Here is an 18330-nt window from a genome sequence, read left to right as displayed (position 1 = left end):
CTGTTTTGTATTTCTGTTAACCAAAATATTCCCGCTAGCAGACGGGAACGAAACCAGGATAAGCCACAATAAGCCATTTAATTCCAGTACATTGACAGTACATTTAGTTACTATCAACAAAGTATGCCTAGCACTTTGAAATAACCATTTTAATTGCCATTTTACAACTTTCAGCATCACACAAAAAAATCTAATTGAATTCATTCCCAAAGAATGTGATCTCTGGTTTAAAATTAGCTCAACATCCTCATGTTCAAAATCCTCATTCAAATCATTTTGAGCAGGCCTGCCTTGTTTTTAGAGACCTTTTTGTCCAGGCAATCAAGCAATATATGTAATATATATAAGTATAATTTGAATGAGCATGCAACACATTTGAATGAGCATGCAACACATTTTTTAGATGCTCCTGATAAAGGCTGCCCACCGCGTGGTCTTCAGCGATGCCGCTGTTGGCTTTAAAACAAGCCGTCATCCTGATTTGATATTCTGCAAAAGGCTCACCATCCCTCTGCTTAGCTCTGCTGATCACGGTATAATTAGCTTTTGTTTTAAACTTCCCCGTAACCCGATCAATCAGTTCATGCACTCTCAAATTTAAATCACGACCGTCATGACACAACGGGCCACCATCAGCTTTTGGATTCCAATCACCTCTAACAGAATGCCAATCACCTTTTAACACGAACATCCAAATTTAGTAGGAGCCTGCTCCTTGCCCACATTAATATTAGCAACTTCGATCATGGGATATTGTTCAATAAACACATCACTCATTGGCGGCGCCCCAGGCTGGGGAGATAGCGTTTTCTCCCCATGTCCCCCACGGGCCCTCCCGACCTGGTCAGCCGGTCGTTCATATTTGTCGGAGGGGGCCCTCCTTTTTAACAACAACAACAACACACTTCTTCCCCACCGGGCCAGTCTCATCTTCCTCTTTTCTGTGGAATAACACAGCCTCTGTGTTTCCAGTCCCACCGTTATCAACTGTACTCCGTTTCCTTGCCATCATAAACCAATAATAGGTATCATTATATCCCTCCTGCTCCATTTTGCTAAGGTTTCCCCCATGCTTAGCACGTATTTTATCCTGCAGTATCAATATCTTATGCATATTAAGCTGGCCAGCAAATCCATATTTATTTATCCATAAGTTTAGGTGTTTAACCCTTGTAGCGCTTTGATTTTCAACAATCCAATCTGTACACGGCAGACGCATCTTTGGATCGTCGTCAATAGCCGCTTTACTGTTTGCACCACCCATTTTTGGAGTGGATTTGTGTGTATCCCCGTAGTACCTTTTTTTCTTTAACAACTACGCTTTAACAACTACGCACACACAACCAATGTCGACCACCACATTTTTATAGACCCCACCGTGTCTACCTGCTAGTGACTAGTATCCGCAGGGTTTTAAAATCGCCATCCCCAGGATGCGAGCCTTACTTCTCAAAATAAGGCCTTCGCGTGTGATGTCCTTCGCGCATTTGGATCCCGTCAACAATATGCAGCCATCACACGCGGACTCGGCAGAAATGTCGATAGATGCTTACCCAGAGGATAGTCGTCAACCGATTAGAAAACAGGCGCTGCTGAGAAATAATCCAGCCTGGAAAAGGGATTCTCGCCGTGCACGGTCACTCCAGATATTAAACTGCAGCGTCTGGATTCCTTATCGGTGTGTTGACCCCGGCTACTCGAAGGACCAAATGTTGGAATAACGATTCAAACCTTTTAAATCATTATTAGTAATATTTAATTAAAAAAGGAAAAACATCTTTCAACAAATTCTGCTTACAACTTCGAAGGAGAATGCACTGTGGACTGAGACGACGTCACAAGGCATCTCCTTCGAAGTTGTAAGCAGAATTTGTTGAAAGATGTTTTTCCTTTTTTAATTAAATATTACTAATAATGATTTAAAAGGTTTGAATCGTTATTCCAACAATTAGGTAAATTGTACCTGGAAGTTTAGATACAATAATTAATTTAGGATAGGCATGATTTCCCTAGGATGGAATAAGCATGAGGTATTTTCAGTGCACGGAAAATATTTCATTGCTTTGCCCTGAGCAGGTGAAATATGTTTTGGCATGGGTCATATTAATGACTATTAGAATATTACAGATTGCATAAGCATCAAACAATTGATGTCAACCAAACAACATTGACCTATTTCCTTTGAGAATGATTATTGCCACGAGACAGCGAAAGTGATTAGCAGCCAAGAAGCCCCACTAGGGGGATGCGCCCTGTGGCGGTGATAAAAAAATTGCAGACCACTGATGTCTGATTATGAGTGTTTGTCTTTTTGTGTTTCTGATTGACCGACCACCAAGATATAATCAATCAATCAATCAGATATAAAGGTGGAAAATGATTTAGAAATTTGAAATCAATTTCTGAAATTGCCAATAAGCCTTTTCTTTCTTTTTTCAGGGATGCCAATGACAATTTATAGAAAATGATTTAGTCCAATGAAATTTTTGATGAGAATGCAGCAGCAGTACTCCAAATGTTAAACTTGAAGTGGAGGAACCAATCTGCTATGCCAAATGGGGAATTTGGGAGCACCGAGATGAAAAAACAAAGACAGTGCATGATATGGAATTCCAAAGAACCATTGATTTATAGTGATAATGGCATCCAAATTGAGTTAACAGAATAATTGACAGGATGGACAAAAGGTTCCATATTTCGTTATGAAATCATTGTGCCTACATAATGAGGTCACGGGACAACAACATATGGAAATCCTATTTAGTAGACCATACAAAATGCCATGATTCACTACACGATTGTAACTGGATGATGAGGCTAATCTGGCTAACTACATAAAAGGAAAAAAACTTTAAAGAAATGCATTGAATTTGGGTAAGCAGAAGGAGACTGTGCTTCTCAACAGGAAAGAGACTGGACCAGCGGTGGTCCCAGCAGCCTGGCAACCCAAAGTGAGAACGTCCGTACAAGTGTTGCTGACCAACCAGCAGACATGAAAATAGCCGAAAGGGGGATGCGGATCCACCTTGTGCACTGTAGGAAGGTTCTCTCAGTTGAAACGTTTGAGGAGACAGGTAAGATAAACTTTTTGACGTGATCAGACGAAATGGCAAACACTCCAATATTGATTGGAAAGATTATTGCTCGGGGAACAATGCCAAAGATTATTGCTCAGGGAGCAAGGCCATACTTTTTTATATTGGTTTTATTGTCTTCATATAAAAAAAGGTGAAAGCGTTTCGATTGAGACTAAACCTTCTTACAGAGAGTTAAAGTAAACGATCAGAAAGAAAAGAGAAACTACAATGGATAGAAATGTAACTAGATTTTAATTTCATGCCTGACTATTGAAAAATATTGATTAAGAAAGTTTTATAGGAGATGATAGACAAACTCCAAAGACAATGGAATGTTACCTTTGATAAAAAAGGCTACTAGATTGGGGTATTTTGAATTTCAAACAACTGAGTTTAATATGCAACGCAATACACATTATTGAATGAATTGGGACTTGATTAGTATGCATTTTATAAGTAATGGATTTTAATTGCTCTTAAGGACACGGTTATGCTAAAAATATTAACCCTGGCAAACAAGGGGTGGTTACATTTTAGTGGGTTCAATTCTATTCAGAATTATAAATGTGTACATTTGTTTCTGGATATTAATTGATGTGAATGTAACTGTTGCAGAGAACAGGAAAGCTGTTTTTCTGAGGAGAAAGCAGCCTGGTTTGCTGTTTGTATTTTTCCTATTTTTAGTATGATTAGTTAATTTGTGTAACTGCAGGAAAGAAAAAAACAAATATAGTTCTTGATCTTAACAAGGAAGCAGTGATCATAATAGAATACCAGCTAGCATATTTAATTTTGACTGATAAGGCATTTAGATTTTCACAAAGTATAGTGATGGAATAAGTAAGATTGTTGTGATTTTTGTTCATTGGGGTATTAAGCCCAACCAAATAGCTGTATGCAAATGTTAAGCACGCGCTGAAGGCAACGACAGAATACAGCAGCTATAGAAGCAGCACAAACCCTTACTGCACAGTATACACAACAACAACAAAAAATGAGTCGATCTCAAAAACAGTATTAATTGATATGCAAAACATTGCACCACAGAAAGGAAAAGATGCATGGATACATGAAGGCGCAGAACAGTCTGCAGACGGCCTATACACAGCTGAAGGCCTACCGTGCCTACCAAAGAATTTATTCCAAGATTGAGCCATGGAAGGAGGCATGTCTCAACAGGGGGGATGATGGACATGGTACAGCATATGTTCCATGTCTCAGAGGTCTAAATACTTACTTTAAAACTTTTTTGCAGGAACTGTTTAATTTGTTGCAGACATAATGTGCAAGGTAACCTCAGGCCCAAACGAGGCCAATGCCCAAAAGGTACCTACCCATTTGAAATTATACACATGGATTTTATTGAATTATCCAGAAGCAACCAGTATGAACTGTTTAGTCTAATTGACTCATTCTCTAAATGGACTGAAATAGTCTTCACAAAAATCACCAGACGCATTAACGGTGGCTAAGGCCATCTGTAAACACAAACCCAGAACATGGGATCCCCAGAATCATCTGGAGTGACAATGGAGCTCATTTTGTAAACAGCATAGTGCAACACATGGCAAAACACCTAGGAATAAGTCTAAAAACCACTGCTCGTACCATCCGCAGAGCGTGGGACTGGTAGAGCGAACAAATGGTACGATAAAACTAAGGCTTAAGAAAACCATCGAAGAGACAAAGAAGCCATGGGGAGAATGCTTATCACTGGTCAAAACGCATAGTACCAACTAGCTCGGGATTAACACCTTTTGAGATAGTTCATGGAAGACCATTCCAACTTCCTCTATGGGAAGGTGAACCGTGACAAGAGACTAAGGGCGAGGCAGATCCACTCGCAGAGTGGATGGCAAAAATGTTTGGAGAAAAACTTGTCCAAAGAACATGTAAGCTGCCGTGATCCCCTTTGCCTCCCTTACAGGAGGTGGTGAAGTCAGGTCACCGGATCCTGATCCGAGTCATAAAAAGGAAGTCCTGGTTCTCTGCACGATGGGAAGACCCATTCGTGGTTCAACCCAACCACCCCCCACAGCAGCAAAGATCGATGAAAAGTCAAAGTGGATTCACCAATCCCATGTCAAGGTAGTTCGAGACACACGTGACTCTGAGAAGACTGGAAGTCAGACGGTGCCAAAAACTTTTGTCCGTGAAAAACTCATCTGACGTCTACTCACCTGCCACGAGCACCCCTCACTTAACCTTGACCACCCTGTTGCCACCCTCATCACAGTGACTGCACTGTCAGTGGCAGCCTGGGTGTGTATGAATGCCTGCCCAGAGACTCAAGCTGAAAAACAAGATGGTAACATACTCCTATCACAGAGAAGAGTGAAGTGGTATGAGAAGAACAATCCGGAGAACTACTAGGAAGAAGATGTGTGGTATAATTTCATGGTGCTCCAGAAGAAACTGATTGGTGTGAATGAATGTAGTGTAGTCGTATACCCATTTCCACAGGTATCCCGTCATCCTGACTTCACTGGGTCTAGGCGTCACACTTAAATCTGCAGTGGTGCAGATGGTCTAAGATGCATTACTTTTAAGGGGAGTGAACATAACAGTAAGAGATATCAGTGCAAAATCAGTGCAATTCAAACCACATGATTCAATCTGGGGCAGTGATATTCCTGAAGACCATAAATTGTGGTCTACCCCCCAGAAAATCATACTGTCACTACTTCCCCAGCTCGGAGTGGGTAAAGTTATGCTCCGTGTAGAGACATTGAACTGTTGCATGAGACTGTTCATTAACCAAACTGTCAATGCCCTACAGGGTATAGCAGATGATTTAAAAGCCCTTAGGGAAATGGAGTTGCAGGACCGGATGGTCCTGGATCTGATAACAGCCAAGGATGGAAGTGTGTGTGTGCCATAATGGGAGAACACTGCTGCACCTTCATCCCAGATGAAACCAGTACATTACTCGTGCCATAGCTGAAATGAAGGCCCTAGTCAACACCATGGCCCAGGATCACTCAGCCGTAGGTGCATCACTGTGGTCGTGGTTTACACCCGGACCATGATTCAACATTCTGAATTGAATTTGCAACCCCCATTTTTGAGATTATGCTACTAATTTTGTGTGAAAGATATGATTCAAAACACAATCCAGCACACGCTAGTAGTTTACGGTGACGTACCGTACCACCGCATGGCAAACCATACTGGAGATTCTCGCACTCTTTCGAAGTGTGACGAGTCCCAGGATGTCGAGTCCTCTGTGTAAATGTACTTGTTTGATTTAAAAATTGGGTTCGCTCATTAAGAGGGACGTAGAGGAATTTTTCTCGAGTACCACTGAATACATCATTTTTCGCCTCTGCCTTGACAAGTGACTTTGTTATTTTCCATATCCTGTGAAGAGTAACTTTTGATGATATTTGTATTGTAGAACCTGGATAGGAGGATACAAATTGATGTGTTTAATGAAAATTATTTTAAAGTTACTACAGGGGGAAATGTGAAATTTACGAAGAAATTTGAAGTCACGAAAAAAGTTCTGGAACCAATTAATTTCGTAAGTATAGGTATGACTGTATTTAATAAATACAGTTCTTGATATTTGTACTTGTGCATTTGTATTTTTGTATAGGCGAGAAAACGTAGTATTGTATGTAGGGGTGATCCTACTTCATGATTTTTCAATTATCGCGGCCATGTCTGGTCTATATTAGCCGCGATATTTGAGGGATTACTGTACTCCCCTTCTAAACCAAGCCACCCACCAGATCCTGGTATGTTTACTCAGTGGGTCAAAAGTGGCATCTGAACACTGAGCAATTAGGGCAGCTGGCCCCAAAAACCCTTATCACTGCACTCTACATTGGACTGTGTGATCATATAAAAGAAATACCTGGTATTGAGCCCAGTCAATGTTTAGGTTCTTGTTAAAGTATGCAGGGATTGTCAAGGGAGCATCTACAAAGTCCTGTAATGGGAGCAGAAATATATTTCATGAGTCATAACATAATTCTTGGTGTTCACAAAGGTAACTGCTATTATAATCTAATCATATTAGCACATACCTGGTTCCAATTGAAAACAAGTCCCTCAGCAGTGTAGTCTCTATCTTTGTAGTCTTTAAAGAATTCACAGCCTAAACAAAAATCAATCCTCAGTGTTAGATCTAGTGCTGAATTCAGATATCATCATCCATGGGACTCAGGACAGACTTTTTGCTTCCTTCTCAGGAGTACAGTATGCTGCATGAAGTAAAAAATCTATGAAGGATCTTTTCCAAATGTAGATTAAAAAAAACGACCGTATTTTCTCGCATATTGACCCCCTCCGCATATAAGCCGAACCCTTAAAATTGCCTTAAAATCGTTGAATTTTACGATTTCTCTAAGATGCCCCCTGATTCACAATTTTTACCTCCATATTTATGGTTTTAATGGGGAGTACAAATGTGTTACTTTGAAGGGAGAATCTTAAGAAAAATCATCGCACGTGGTATTTCTGAGATACTGTATGAATCGGAAGGATCGTCTGTTGAAATGCACATAATTTGGGTCAATATAATAAGGAACTTAAATGTGAGCAGTAAAACCAGCAAGTGTGACCATAGTTTTTTTTTTTTTTCAATTCAATTTATTGGCAAGAGAAAGCACAAGGCTAAGGGCCATGTAACAAAGATACAAAAAATGTGCAACAAAACGTGGTGTGGTCACTGCCTCACGGCCAAAACGTCATCCAGAGCCCTCTTGAACTGGGCGACCGTCGGCTTCTCGACCACACTCTGCGCACTGAAAAAGCAGCCTTCCGCCGATTCAACCGGAACCTGCGAGGATACAGCTTCCACGGATGACCCCTCAGACCACGATCAGGTGCGGGCGTGAAGAAGAGGTTGCGGGGCATGTTGTAGATACAGTGGAGGATGTTGTAGGCCAGTATCAGGTCCCCTCGCAGACGCCTAGCCTCAAGGGTCGGCAGGTTGAGTCGCTGGCATCTTTCCTCGTAGGACATAAAAAGCTGAGGCCGCGGACCATCCTCGTTGCAAGTCTCTGGACCCGCTCCAGATGCTGGATGTCCCTGGCGAGGTACGGTGATGCGGCTTGGATCCCATACTCGAGAATGGGCCTCACCAGGGAAACATACAACGGAAGGAAGATGTCTGCTGTGATGATGGCAAAGGCCCGGAACATTAGGAACAGCACTCCGCGAGCTTTGTTGGCTGCTTGGATGCATTGGGCCGTTGGTTTGAACGTGTCGTCGACAATGATGCCCAGATCTTTGCACCGTTGAGATCATTCCAGTTCCAGGCGTCCCGGTTCAAAGTCAAGAGGTGCATCAGGAGGAGCCCTGATAGCCAAATGACTGCATATCGTGATGTTGAGCTGCAGGTCCCACAGGTTCGACCATCTCCACACATGAAGGCACCTACGCAGGTCCTCGTAGTCGCTCCGGGGAGCAACGAGGTTCACATCATCGGCAAAGAGAAGAACCCGCTGGGAGATGTGCTCTGGCAGGTCGTTTACAAACACCACAAACAGCAGTGGTCCAAGAACGGAGCCTTGGGGGACACCGCTGGGGGCGTTTTGAGTCTCTGAGAGTATGCCGTTGACTTGTACCTGAAAGGTGCGGCCAGCCAAAAACGCATCAATCCACCTCACGACCGCTGGGTGAATCGCATACGCTTCCAACTTGCGGAGTAGCAAGCGATGGTTGACCGAGTCAAACGCCTTAGCGAAGTCCAGGAAGACCAGGTCGGCAATTTGTCGATCGTCCATTAATTGAGTGACCCATTCCTCCATCATCAGCAAGTTAGTGAGGCAGGATCTCTTGGACACGAAGCCATGCTGACTATCGGAGATCGCCACTGCGTTCTGGAGATGGGCCATCATGGACGTTTTGATAAGAGATTCGAACATTTTGCAGATTACTGAAGTGAGGGAGACCGGTCGGTAATTCAACGGGTCTTCTCGGTCTCCTTTCTTGTAGATAGGGCAGATGACGGCCCGTCTCCAGTCTTCGGGGATGTCACCTGATTGCAAGGACAGTGTGAAGAGATATGCGAGGGGAAGTGCTATGGTCGGAGCGAGTGCCTGGAGGACCCTCGGGTGAATACCATCCGGACCATGGCTTTTAGTGGCGTCCAGACACATCAAGGCTCGGTAGACTTCAGGAGGTGTAATGGCAACTGCAGGCATTGGGGGAACATCCCGAGCAAATGGAGGTGCTGGTCGCCCATCATCGGCTTTGTAAATGCCTGCGAACACCCTAGCAAAAAGAGAGCTTTGCCCCTCTGCATTCGTGACACCGATTCCATCAGCATCCTTGAGTTTAACCACTTGATTGTGTAGACGTTGGTTGGCTTGAACATGGGCAAAGAAGCGTTTGGGGTTTGCACGAGATGACTGCGCTAACCACAGTTCATAATTGCTCCGCTCTTGCCTTTCAGTGAACACTGCCCTATTACGTTGCTGCTTGTAGACCTCATATGCTGCTGCCGTGCCTCGTTCCTGGAATTCGCGCCAAGCAACATCTCTGAGAGTCCGTTCCCGCTTCACCTTTTGCGTCGCCCAGGGTTTGTGCTTCTGGTGCCGTGGCATCGACAATGGTACTGAACGCTCAGTCACCCGGAGTATGGATTGTTTCAACAATGTCCACAGCTCGCCGACTGAAGTGATCTCCATGAAGGAAGCCCAGTCAACAGCCTCGGAAGCCTCCGCCAGTGCGTGATGATTCAGGGCAGAAAACCTTCTCTTCGGAAGCATCTCACTCTGTAAGGCCGGAATTGTCGCGTGCCAGTTGAACTTGAGCACCACATGGTCAGACATGGAGAGCGGCGGGAGGATGATGAGAGACGATACCGACGACGGGTAGCACGTGAGTACCAGGTCCAGAAGAGACGGGCGTTGGTTACTGCGGAAGCGCGTCGGAGCTGCAACATGCTGTGTTAAAAAGCAGTTATCAACTGTGTCGAGGAGTGCCTGATCGAACCGGTCGGCTGATCTGCAGACGACATCGCTCCAGTCTATTGATGGTGCGTTGAAGTCGCCAATAATAAGGCAGTCTTGGTGTGATGAGACCGAGCGAATTGCACTGATTAGTGGTGGTCTAGTTTTGTCCCTAATCACCAAGTCTCTGGATGCAATAATCGCATGAGATACACATTACGCAGGTATCAAGGAATTTGAAACAACAGGGCCAAAACAAAAAGGCCCATACAGGTGTTTGATTAAGGAGGAAATTGACAGGTGATGCTAGATTAATAAGAGTCCATTTATCTCCATTGTCACCCTCCCCTATGGTAACAGGCTGTGGGCTGCAACCAAAACAACAAGAACCCAGATAACAATGGTCGATATCATTTTCCTCCACAGGATGTCAGGTTTCACAGTGTGCATAGAATCTTAACATTTTCCAATGCTGTAAAAATGTGTAGAATATTAAATTTCAAGATTTCTGTCAAACGAAGATTTGTGTCAAAGCCTGGGCTGCATGCAAGCAGGTGGCTGTTGTAAAAAAAACAGCGGCTGTGTGATGGGCCATGGCGCTCAAAGAGAAAAAGAGATAAATAACGATAAGGAACGTAGATTGACCGGTAAAAGGAGAGCTTGCCTTTTCCGCTCAATTCCTTTTTCACCACAGCAGACCGATGAATCTGCATTACTGCAGACACCCCACTGATCTGTCTCCCATTATTCCCTCCAACATGAACCCCTAAGATACTTAAAACCGGCCTCCCTCAACCCCTCAGCTGGGTTTATGTATTCTCTCTGTAAAATATATTATCAGAAGCCCAATCCTCACTGAAAACAGATCAGGCTTACTCCCTGCGAAGCAAACCAAACTCTGAAACCGGTCATAAAAGGGTTACCCCACACTCACGGAGTACATCCCACAGTACTCCCCAGGAGACGTGCTCTAATGGTTTCTTCAAATCTATTAAATGCATGTAGACTGGTTAGACAACTTACATGACCTCTTTAGAACCTGCTGAGGTTATATCTGAATGACTGTAACCCCAGAGATAGGACAATCTGCCTTGGGTCCCCGGGTTCTGCTTCCTCATGGCAAGGTATGTCGATGGAGTTCAGTAGGTCTTCAAAGTATCCCGAGTTGAGGTCATAGCGCCCAATTCCCAGGATACACAGTATTGGAGGAGCATTGTTTTACCCGCTTGAGACGCCGGGTGGTGAACAAAAATGTCTCTGAAGTTGTCCGGAAGTCCTTCTTCATGGCCTCACCATACTCCTCCCATTCCAGGGTTTTTGCCTCAAAGACCACCAGAGACATGTGCTGCTTGCCCAGCCAGTCACACCACATAAACCTCGAGTACATCCCACACCAAGCTCGAGAAGAAGCCCCACCCCACTCATTGTGGAGGTCGTGAACGTGTGCTCCAAGCAGTCAACCCACGGAAGGCCACAGGACCGGATGGAATACCAGGCAAAGGACTTAAGGCCTGTGCTGACCAACTAGCACCAGTCTTCACGGACATTTTAACTTTTCACTGGAACCATCCTCCGTCCCAGCCTGTCTGAAATCGGCCACCATCATCCCAGTACCCAAGAAGTCACCCGCGAACAATCTGGGTCACTACCGCCCAGTAGCTCTCACACCAATTATCACTAAGTGGTTTGAAAAATTGGTACTGAAACACATCAAAGCTTGTCTTCCCCTCATCCACGACCCACAACAGTTTGGATATTGGCCGAACAGATCCACCGAAGATGCAATAACCACTGCCTTCCACGCTGCAGAGCCACCTTAAGAATAGAGGGAGCTATGTCAGGATGCTTTTCATCGACTACAGCTCAGCCTTAAACATCATAAGACCGGACATTCTTATCCCCAAGTTGGCCAACCTGGGGCTCCCACCTTCCACATGCTTCTGGATTGAGTACTTTCTGATCAATCGACCCCAGCATGTGAAACTGGGTCACCACCTCTCATCTGCCCGTACGCTCAGCACCGGCTCACCCCAAGGCTGTGTACTTAGTCCACTACTCTACTCGCTCTACATACATGACTGCAGACCCACGCACCCTGAGAACATCATTGTGAAATTAGCAGACGATACAACGGTGGTGGGGATGATCACAGGAGAGAATGAGACCGCCTACAGAGATGAGGTCCTTAGACTGAGCAAATGGTGCGCTCTCAACAACTTGGCGCTGAACGTCTGCAAAACCAAAGAACTCATCCTGGACTTCCAACGGAACAAGGGTGCTCTCACCCCTGTATATTAATGGCGAATGTGTGGAGCAAGTAGAAACTTTCCAATTCCTTGGAGTCCACATCTTTGCTGATCTCACTTGGGTGGCAAACACCACAGCACTCATCAAGAAGGCGCAGCAGAGGCTACATTTCCTGAGAGTACTCAGGAAGGAGCAACTGAACACCAACTTGCTGGTGACCTTCTACTGGTCTGCCATTGAGAGCATGCTGACCTACGCTGCATCAGTGTGCCACTCAAGCTGCACAGAAGCCGACCGGAAAAGACTGCAGAAAGTGATCAACACAGCCCAAAAGATCATCAACTGCCCCCTACCCACCCAGTCCAGCATCTACGAATCCCAGTGCCTTAGAAGGGCAGAGAGCATTATAAAAGACAATACACATCCCAGCTTCCACTACTTCAATCTGCTGCCCTCTGGAAGGCGCTACAGAGCTATAACTGCCTAGACAAACAGACTCAAGGACAGTTTCTTCCCAACAGCAGTCACCATACTCAACTCAAGTTCTGCACCTAGGACCTAATCAAGACTTATTACTACTACTTATACTTCTTATGATGACATCTTATTTATCTATTACTATTTTGTGATTATTTTTTATCATTACTATTTAGTGATTATTTATTTATCATTACTATTTAGTGATTATTTATTTATCATTACTATTTAGTGATTATTTATTTATCGTTACTATTTAGTGATTATTTATTTATCATTACTATATATTGATTTTCTTTGTGTTTGCTTGTTTGTTATTGCGTCCATAGACTCAGCGAGCGGTGCGACTTGGCGCTGAATGTCTACAAAAACCATAGAACTCATCTTGGACTTCAGGCGGAACAAGCCCTCTTCACTCTGCTGACCTCACTTGGACTACTTATATATTAATTTCTAATGTATTGATTATTTATTTGTCTGTCTGTTGTTATTTGTGCACTATGTAGTGAAAGCTTTAAATCTCATTATACTTGTATAATGACAATACAGTGGCACCTCTACATACGGGCACCTCTACATACAAGCACCTCTACATACGAGCAGCTCGAGATAAGAGGAAAATTTCGAGCAAATAATTATCTCTAGATACGAGAAAAATTTCGAGATGCAAGAAAGCCAGGTGGCCAAGACATGAGAGGCTGTTTATCATTGTATCTTTTTTGTCGCATCTCTTTCGTGTATAACGAGCACGGGCAGAGCTTGCATTTTCCCGTGTTTTTCCCCGTTAGTCAATGCATAATACAAAGTGAACAACAATGGATCCAAAGCAAACAGGTGGAATGAAGAGTTGTGCAAAGAAAAGGCGAACGTTGACAATCAACATTAAGCGCGAAATAATTGAAAAATATGAGTGGGGTACATGTCACAGAGCTTGCTTGTTGTCATGGATGATATCATGTCACTTGGAAATTCCATGGGGCTGGAGGTTAACGAGGCAAATGTGAATGATCTAATCGCTGAGCACCACGAAGAACTGATGACAGGATTTAATCGAGCTCCAGGAGAGTGAACATTTGGAGATGTTGCGGCAACTCAGTAGCGAGGAATAGGTAGCCTGGCTACAAAGGATATCAAAGACATGCTAGCGAAGTGGCAAGAGTTTTCTGATTTTGTAGAAAAGAGGCACCCTGACAAGCTGGCAAGTGTTCGCGCGTTATCGTATTGTGAGGACATTTGTGCGCGTCAGTTTCGAAATATTTTGAAGGGGAGGCAAAAACAAACAAACCTTGATGCGTTTCTTTTAAAAACTCCCGCTGAACGTCCGAGTGGAGTCAACCCGGAGAACAAAGGTAAAACAAATTAAAACAATTTCAGAATTAGAATTCAGTTTTGTGTAAAGTTACATTAAACATACGTTTGAGTGTCTGCAGATATTAATCCAAGTTAATTTAAATGTGTTTGTTCTGTTACGAGTGCGTTGCCGTGGATACGGCAAACAGCAGTTCAGAGTATTCTTTATGGAGTCCTTGGTGTGGGTGTTGGATAGTGCCCCTTCGGCGGACTCCCTCGTTCTGCTGGGGGACTTCAATGCTCACGTGGGCAATGACAATGAGACCAGGAGGGGAGTGAATGGGACGAACACCCCCCTGATCGAAACAAGTGGTGGTTCCCGTTTTTAAAAAGGGGGGACCGGAGGGTGTGTTCCAATTACTGGGGAATCACACTCCTCAGCCTCCCCGGGAAGGTCTATTCCGGGGTACCGGAGAGGAGGGTCCGTCAGGAGGTCGAATCTCAGATTCAGGAGGAGCAGTGTTGTTTTCATCCTGGCCATGGAAGAGTGGATAAGCTCTACAGTGTAGAGCTTATCCACTCTTCCATGGCCAGGATGAAAACAACCTCGGCCCGTACATGCCCTTGTTATTCCAGGGGGCCCCCAAACTTTTTCCTGTGAGGGCCACATAACTTTTCCCTTCTCTGATGGGGGGCCAGTGTCAGTTTGTAACAGAAAAAGTGTGACGATCGTAGGGGAGCTTAAATTTTTTTATTGTTTTCCAGAAAGCCACACAACCAAATAAAAAAAGTCAGGAAACAAATAATAACACTATTAATGAAATAAATAATAACTAAATAACCCTCTCTGAGTTCTTCACAGAAAAAACAGGAAATAAATAAAACTATTTAAGAAATAAATAATAACTAAATAACTCTCTCTGGGTTCTTCATAGAAGATATTTATTCCTAATATATAAATCCAATTCAGAGTTGCTCCCCTCCACAGCTCTGGGTCAAAAAGAACAATTCTCAAACAGGTTGCACAGTTTTTATATGGTTGAATAGTCCGCGATGGTCCCAGGGCTCCGCCCTCACCTCTGATCGTCCAGATGTCTCGGTAACACTCTGCTCGCACATGCATCGCGCATGCACCGGTGGACGTGCCCGCGTGTATCAAAGGGAAACACTCTCCCCGCGCGTGTCACCAAAGAAGCAATGCAAAGCCCCGCTTCGCTGGGATGATTTGTGGGCTCAGCGGGGGTGCAATGAACCAAACACAAGATTAAAACGTCCCAGTCTTCAAGGCCAAATAGGAAAAAATTCCGATAGCGTCTCTGGTATTGTTCAGAGGGCCCGGCCAAATGTGCTGATGGGCCGTATCCAGGGGTCCCCCTCGCAGTCTTGTGGGGGGTAGTCCGGGAATATGGGGTTCCAGAACCCCTGTTACGTGGGGTCTGGTCCCTTTATGACCGGTGTCAGAGTCTGGTCCGCGTAGCCGGCAGTAAGTCAGATCCGTTTCCAGTGGGTGTTGGACTCCGTCAGGGCTGCCTTATGTCACCCATTCTGTTCATTACTATCTAGAATATCTAGGATTTGCAACCGAGTGTTAAGCGGTCGGGATGAGAATCAGCACCACCAAATCTGAGACCATGGTCCTCAGTCTGAAAAAAGTGGTATGCCCTCTCCGGGTCAGGGACCAGGTCCTTCCCCACGTGGAGGAGTTTAAGTATCTTGGGGTCTTGTTCACGAGTGAGGGAAGCGTGACCGGACGATTCGCCGAAAGACGTTTGGCCGACGGATGTTTGGCCGACAGACAGTTCGCCGAACGGACGTTTCACCGAAACGCTCGCCCCGCCCCCGGATCTAGTGTGTACAACTTTTTCAACCTCGGCCCGCGGGCCATATAGGGCCTGTTACAGATAACATTCATTTAGGAATAATAAGGGCATGTACTGCCCCCCGCTGGACATATTTCTAAATACAAGTACGTACTACACTACAATGTGCTGCCATTTTTTTATATTTTTTATTTTATCCTTGCGTTTAAAGTAGTAGCCATTTGGAGATCACGCACAACAGTACGTGACAAAAGAAATAGAGAAAATAAAGTAGTAGTAACAGTAAGTACTACTGTAATGAAATTGTAAATCCAGAAATCCTACTCCAGAAAACTTACACCAGCATAGAAAACGTTGAGATTAATCTTTGAATTAAGGTTCTCAGCAAATCATTTTGAATATATGTTTCCTAAAATAATGGGGAATTATTTAAAATTAAACTAGAAGTAAAAGTGTGTTCCATGGCATTTTCAGGTATTGTTCTCTAGAATTTCATATAAGTCTTCCTACTTTAAACGCAAGGATAAAATAAAAAATATAAAAAATTGGCAGCACATTGTAGTGTAGTACGTACTTGTATTTAGAAATATTTCCAGCGGGGGGCAGTACATGCCCTTGTTATTCCTAAATGAATGTTATCTGTAACGGGCCGTATAAGGCCCGCGGGCCGAGGTTGAAAAAATTGTACACACACGATCCAGGGGCGGGGCGAGCGTTTCAGCGAAACGACCGTTCAGCGAACTGTCCGTCGGCGAAACGTCTTTCGGCGAATCGTCTGACTACCGAGGGAAGAATGGAGCGTGAGATCGACAGGCGGATCGGTGCAGCGTCTGCAGTGATGCGGACTCTGCACCGTTCCATCGTAGTGAAGAAGGAACTGAGCCAAAAGGCGAAGCTCTCTATTTACCGGTCGGTTTACGTTCCCACCCTCATCTATGGTCATGAGCTGTGGGTCGTGATCTCAGTGACCCGAGTCCAGGTGAAGGAAAACGGAACTCTTTGTCTTTAGTCATCATAGGAGGTCGATTGAGCCATTCTTTATCTGGGCACTCACCTAGGGCCTGTTTCCCATGGTTGACCTTGCCAGTTGCACCAAGCACTAAACAAAACAGCTCCTAGGATCATTGGGATACACAAACCTACCCAGTACATAAATGATTGTTTGGGTAGAATTTGAATACTTATAGATCTTTGTGAGTCTTGATAATTAATTTCTGAATACTATTTGCCAAGATTTTATTATTTAATTGGTGTGTAAAAATCAGTCACATGGAAATTGACCATGGGTGTGCTACTTGCTCTGGATCTGAATTGAGGCCCGCCAAGACGGAGGCACTTTTACTATATAGACTAACTCTGAACATGCCAATATCATTTTTTTATATATAAAAAAGGAATTTTGCTGCTTTTTTACCTGGATAAGGCACAGAGAGCAAAGAGAAGTCTGCATAGCGTTGGGCTTTGTCTGCCTTCTCAGAGGATGTCACACTGGCAACAAAAGACAAAGATTACACGCATGTAGAGCATTTGATATTTTGATGGAGTAATTGTGCACACGGTGACCTCTAAAGAATTTACGAGTTCGTCTTACCTGACACCAGTGATTTTTAGGGAATAGGAATAAATATTTGTTGAAATATTTAAGAAGTATTTTACATTTTATCCTTTGCCCTAGCGTATGTTTAACAGGCTTCCATAGGCAAAGGATAGCATCACGGCTCCTTAAGTTCTTATTTCCATATATTACCGCGTTACAACCATACAATTTTCTACAATTAATTGAATGATGTTTGTACGGGTGGTACAGGAACCCTCTATTTTAAATCCAGTGTTAACCATTTAATCCTCAAAGTCTCATGTGTTCATTTTCCCCAAAAGAACTCCAACATAACATTGACACATTTGAAGCCGAACAATTTATTGCTCAAGAAGTCAAATAAAGTGTGGGTCAATCGCCCAAACAACCCTTTACCAAGCAGAGATGTGGTAAATTGACAAAGATTGGATTGGATTGGATAACTTTATTCATCCCGTATTCGGGAAATTTCGTTGTTCCAGTGGCAAGAGGGTGAGGATGCAGGAATAGGAAAGGCATTTTAGACATAAATAGATAGGTAATAAGTAGGTCAAGAAATAAATACATGAATAAATATATAATTAAAGAAGCGTGTTGCTTAGCACATATATACATACACATAAATGTACATGCATGCATATGGTAGGTCTTAACACACAGATTATAGCCACATAGCCAGATTATCTGTATTGTAAGCATTATTATACAAGTCATAAACAAAGAAAGGATTTGTCTTTCTCTAATTGGTCAGCAGTCATTAACTTGTGCCTGTTGTCTGTGAGATGTGGGGGATGTTGATATTTCAACTCTGCAATCCACTGATAAGATGGAGCGTCCTTGGTGCCTCTTGCTTTCGTCCTTGGGGTACTGTGGCAGGGGATAACCTGGATTGGTGGATAGCGAGGACAGGCCACAAGGACAAACAACAATTTGTGCTC

At 43.8% G+C, this 18330-nt stretch overlaps 1 protein-coding gene across 8 annotated transcripts in view; it reads right to left on the bottom strand.

Moving 5' to 3' along the window:
* The window catches only part of mtmr14 (myotubularin related protein 14), a 146477-nt gene that overhangs the window by 82852 nt on the left and 45295 nt on the right, over positions 1–18330 (bottom strand). For all 8 annotated transcript variants that reach the window (XM_077603610.1, XM_077603611.1, XM_077603612.1 and 5 more), the window contains 3 exons: positions 17231–17304; positions 7109–7179; positions 6937–7011 (listed from right to left, as the gene is read on the bottom strand). In XM_077603610.1, the coding sequence (XP_077459736.1) occupies positions 6937–7011; positions 7109–7179; positions 17231–17304 (220 nt within the window). The remainder of the gene's footprint in view (positions 1–6936; positions 7012–7108; positions 7180–17230; positions 17305–18330) is intronic.

This window comes from Stigmatopora argus, chromosome 6, assembly GCF_051989625.1.
Source record: "Stigmatopora argus isolate UIUO_Sarg chromosome 6, RoL_Sarg_1.0, whole genome shotgun sequence".
Classification (NCBI taxonomy): Eukaryota; Metazoa; Chordata; class Actinopteri; order Syngnathiformes; family Syngnathidae; genus Stigmatopora; species Stigmatopora argus.
The sequence above is the reverse complement of the archived record's forward strand: the minus strand, read 5'-3'. Positions and strand labels throughout refer to the sequence as shown.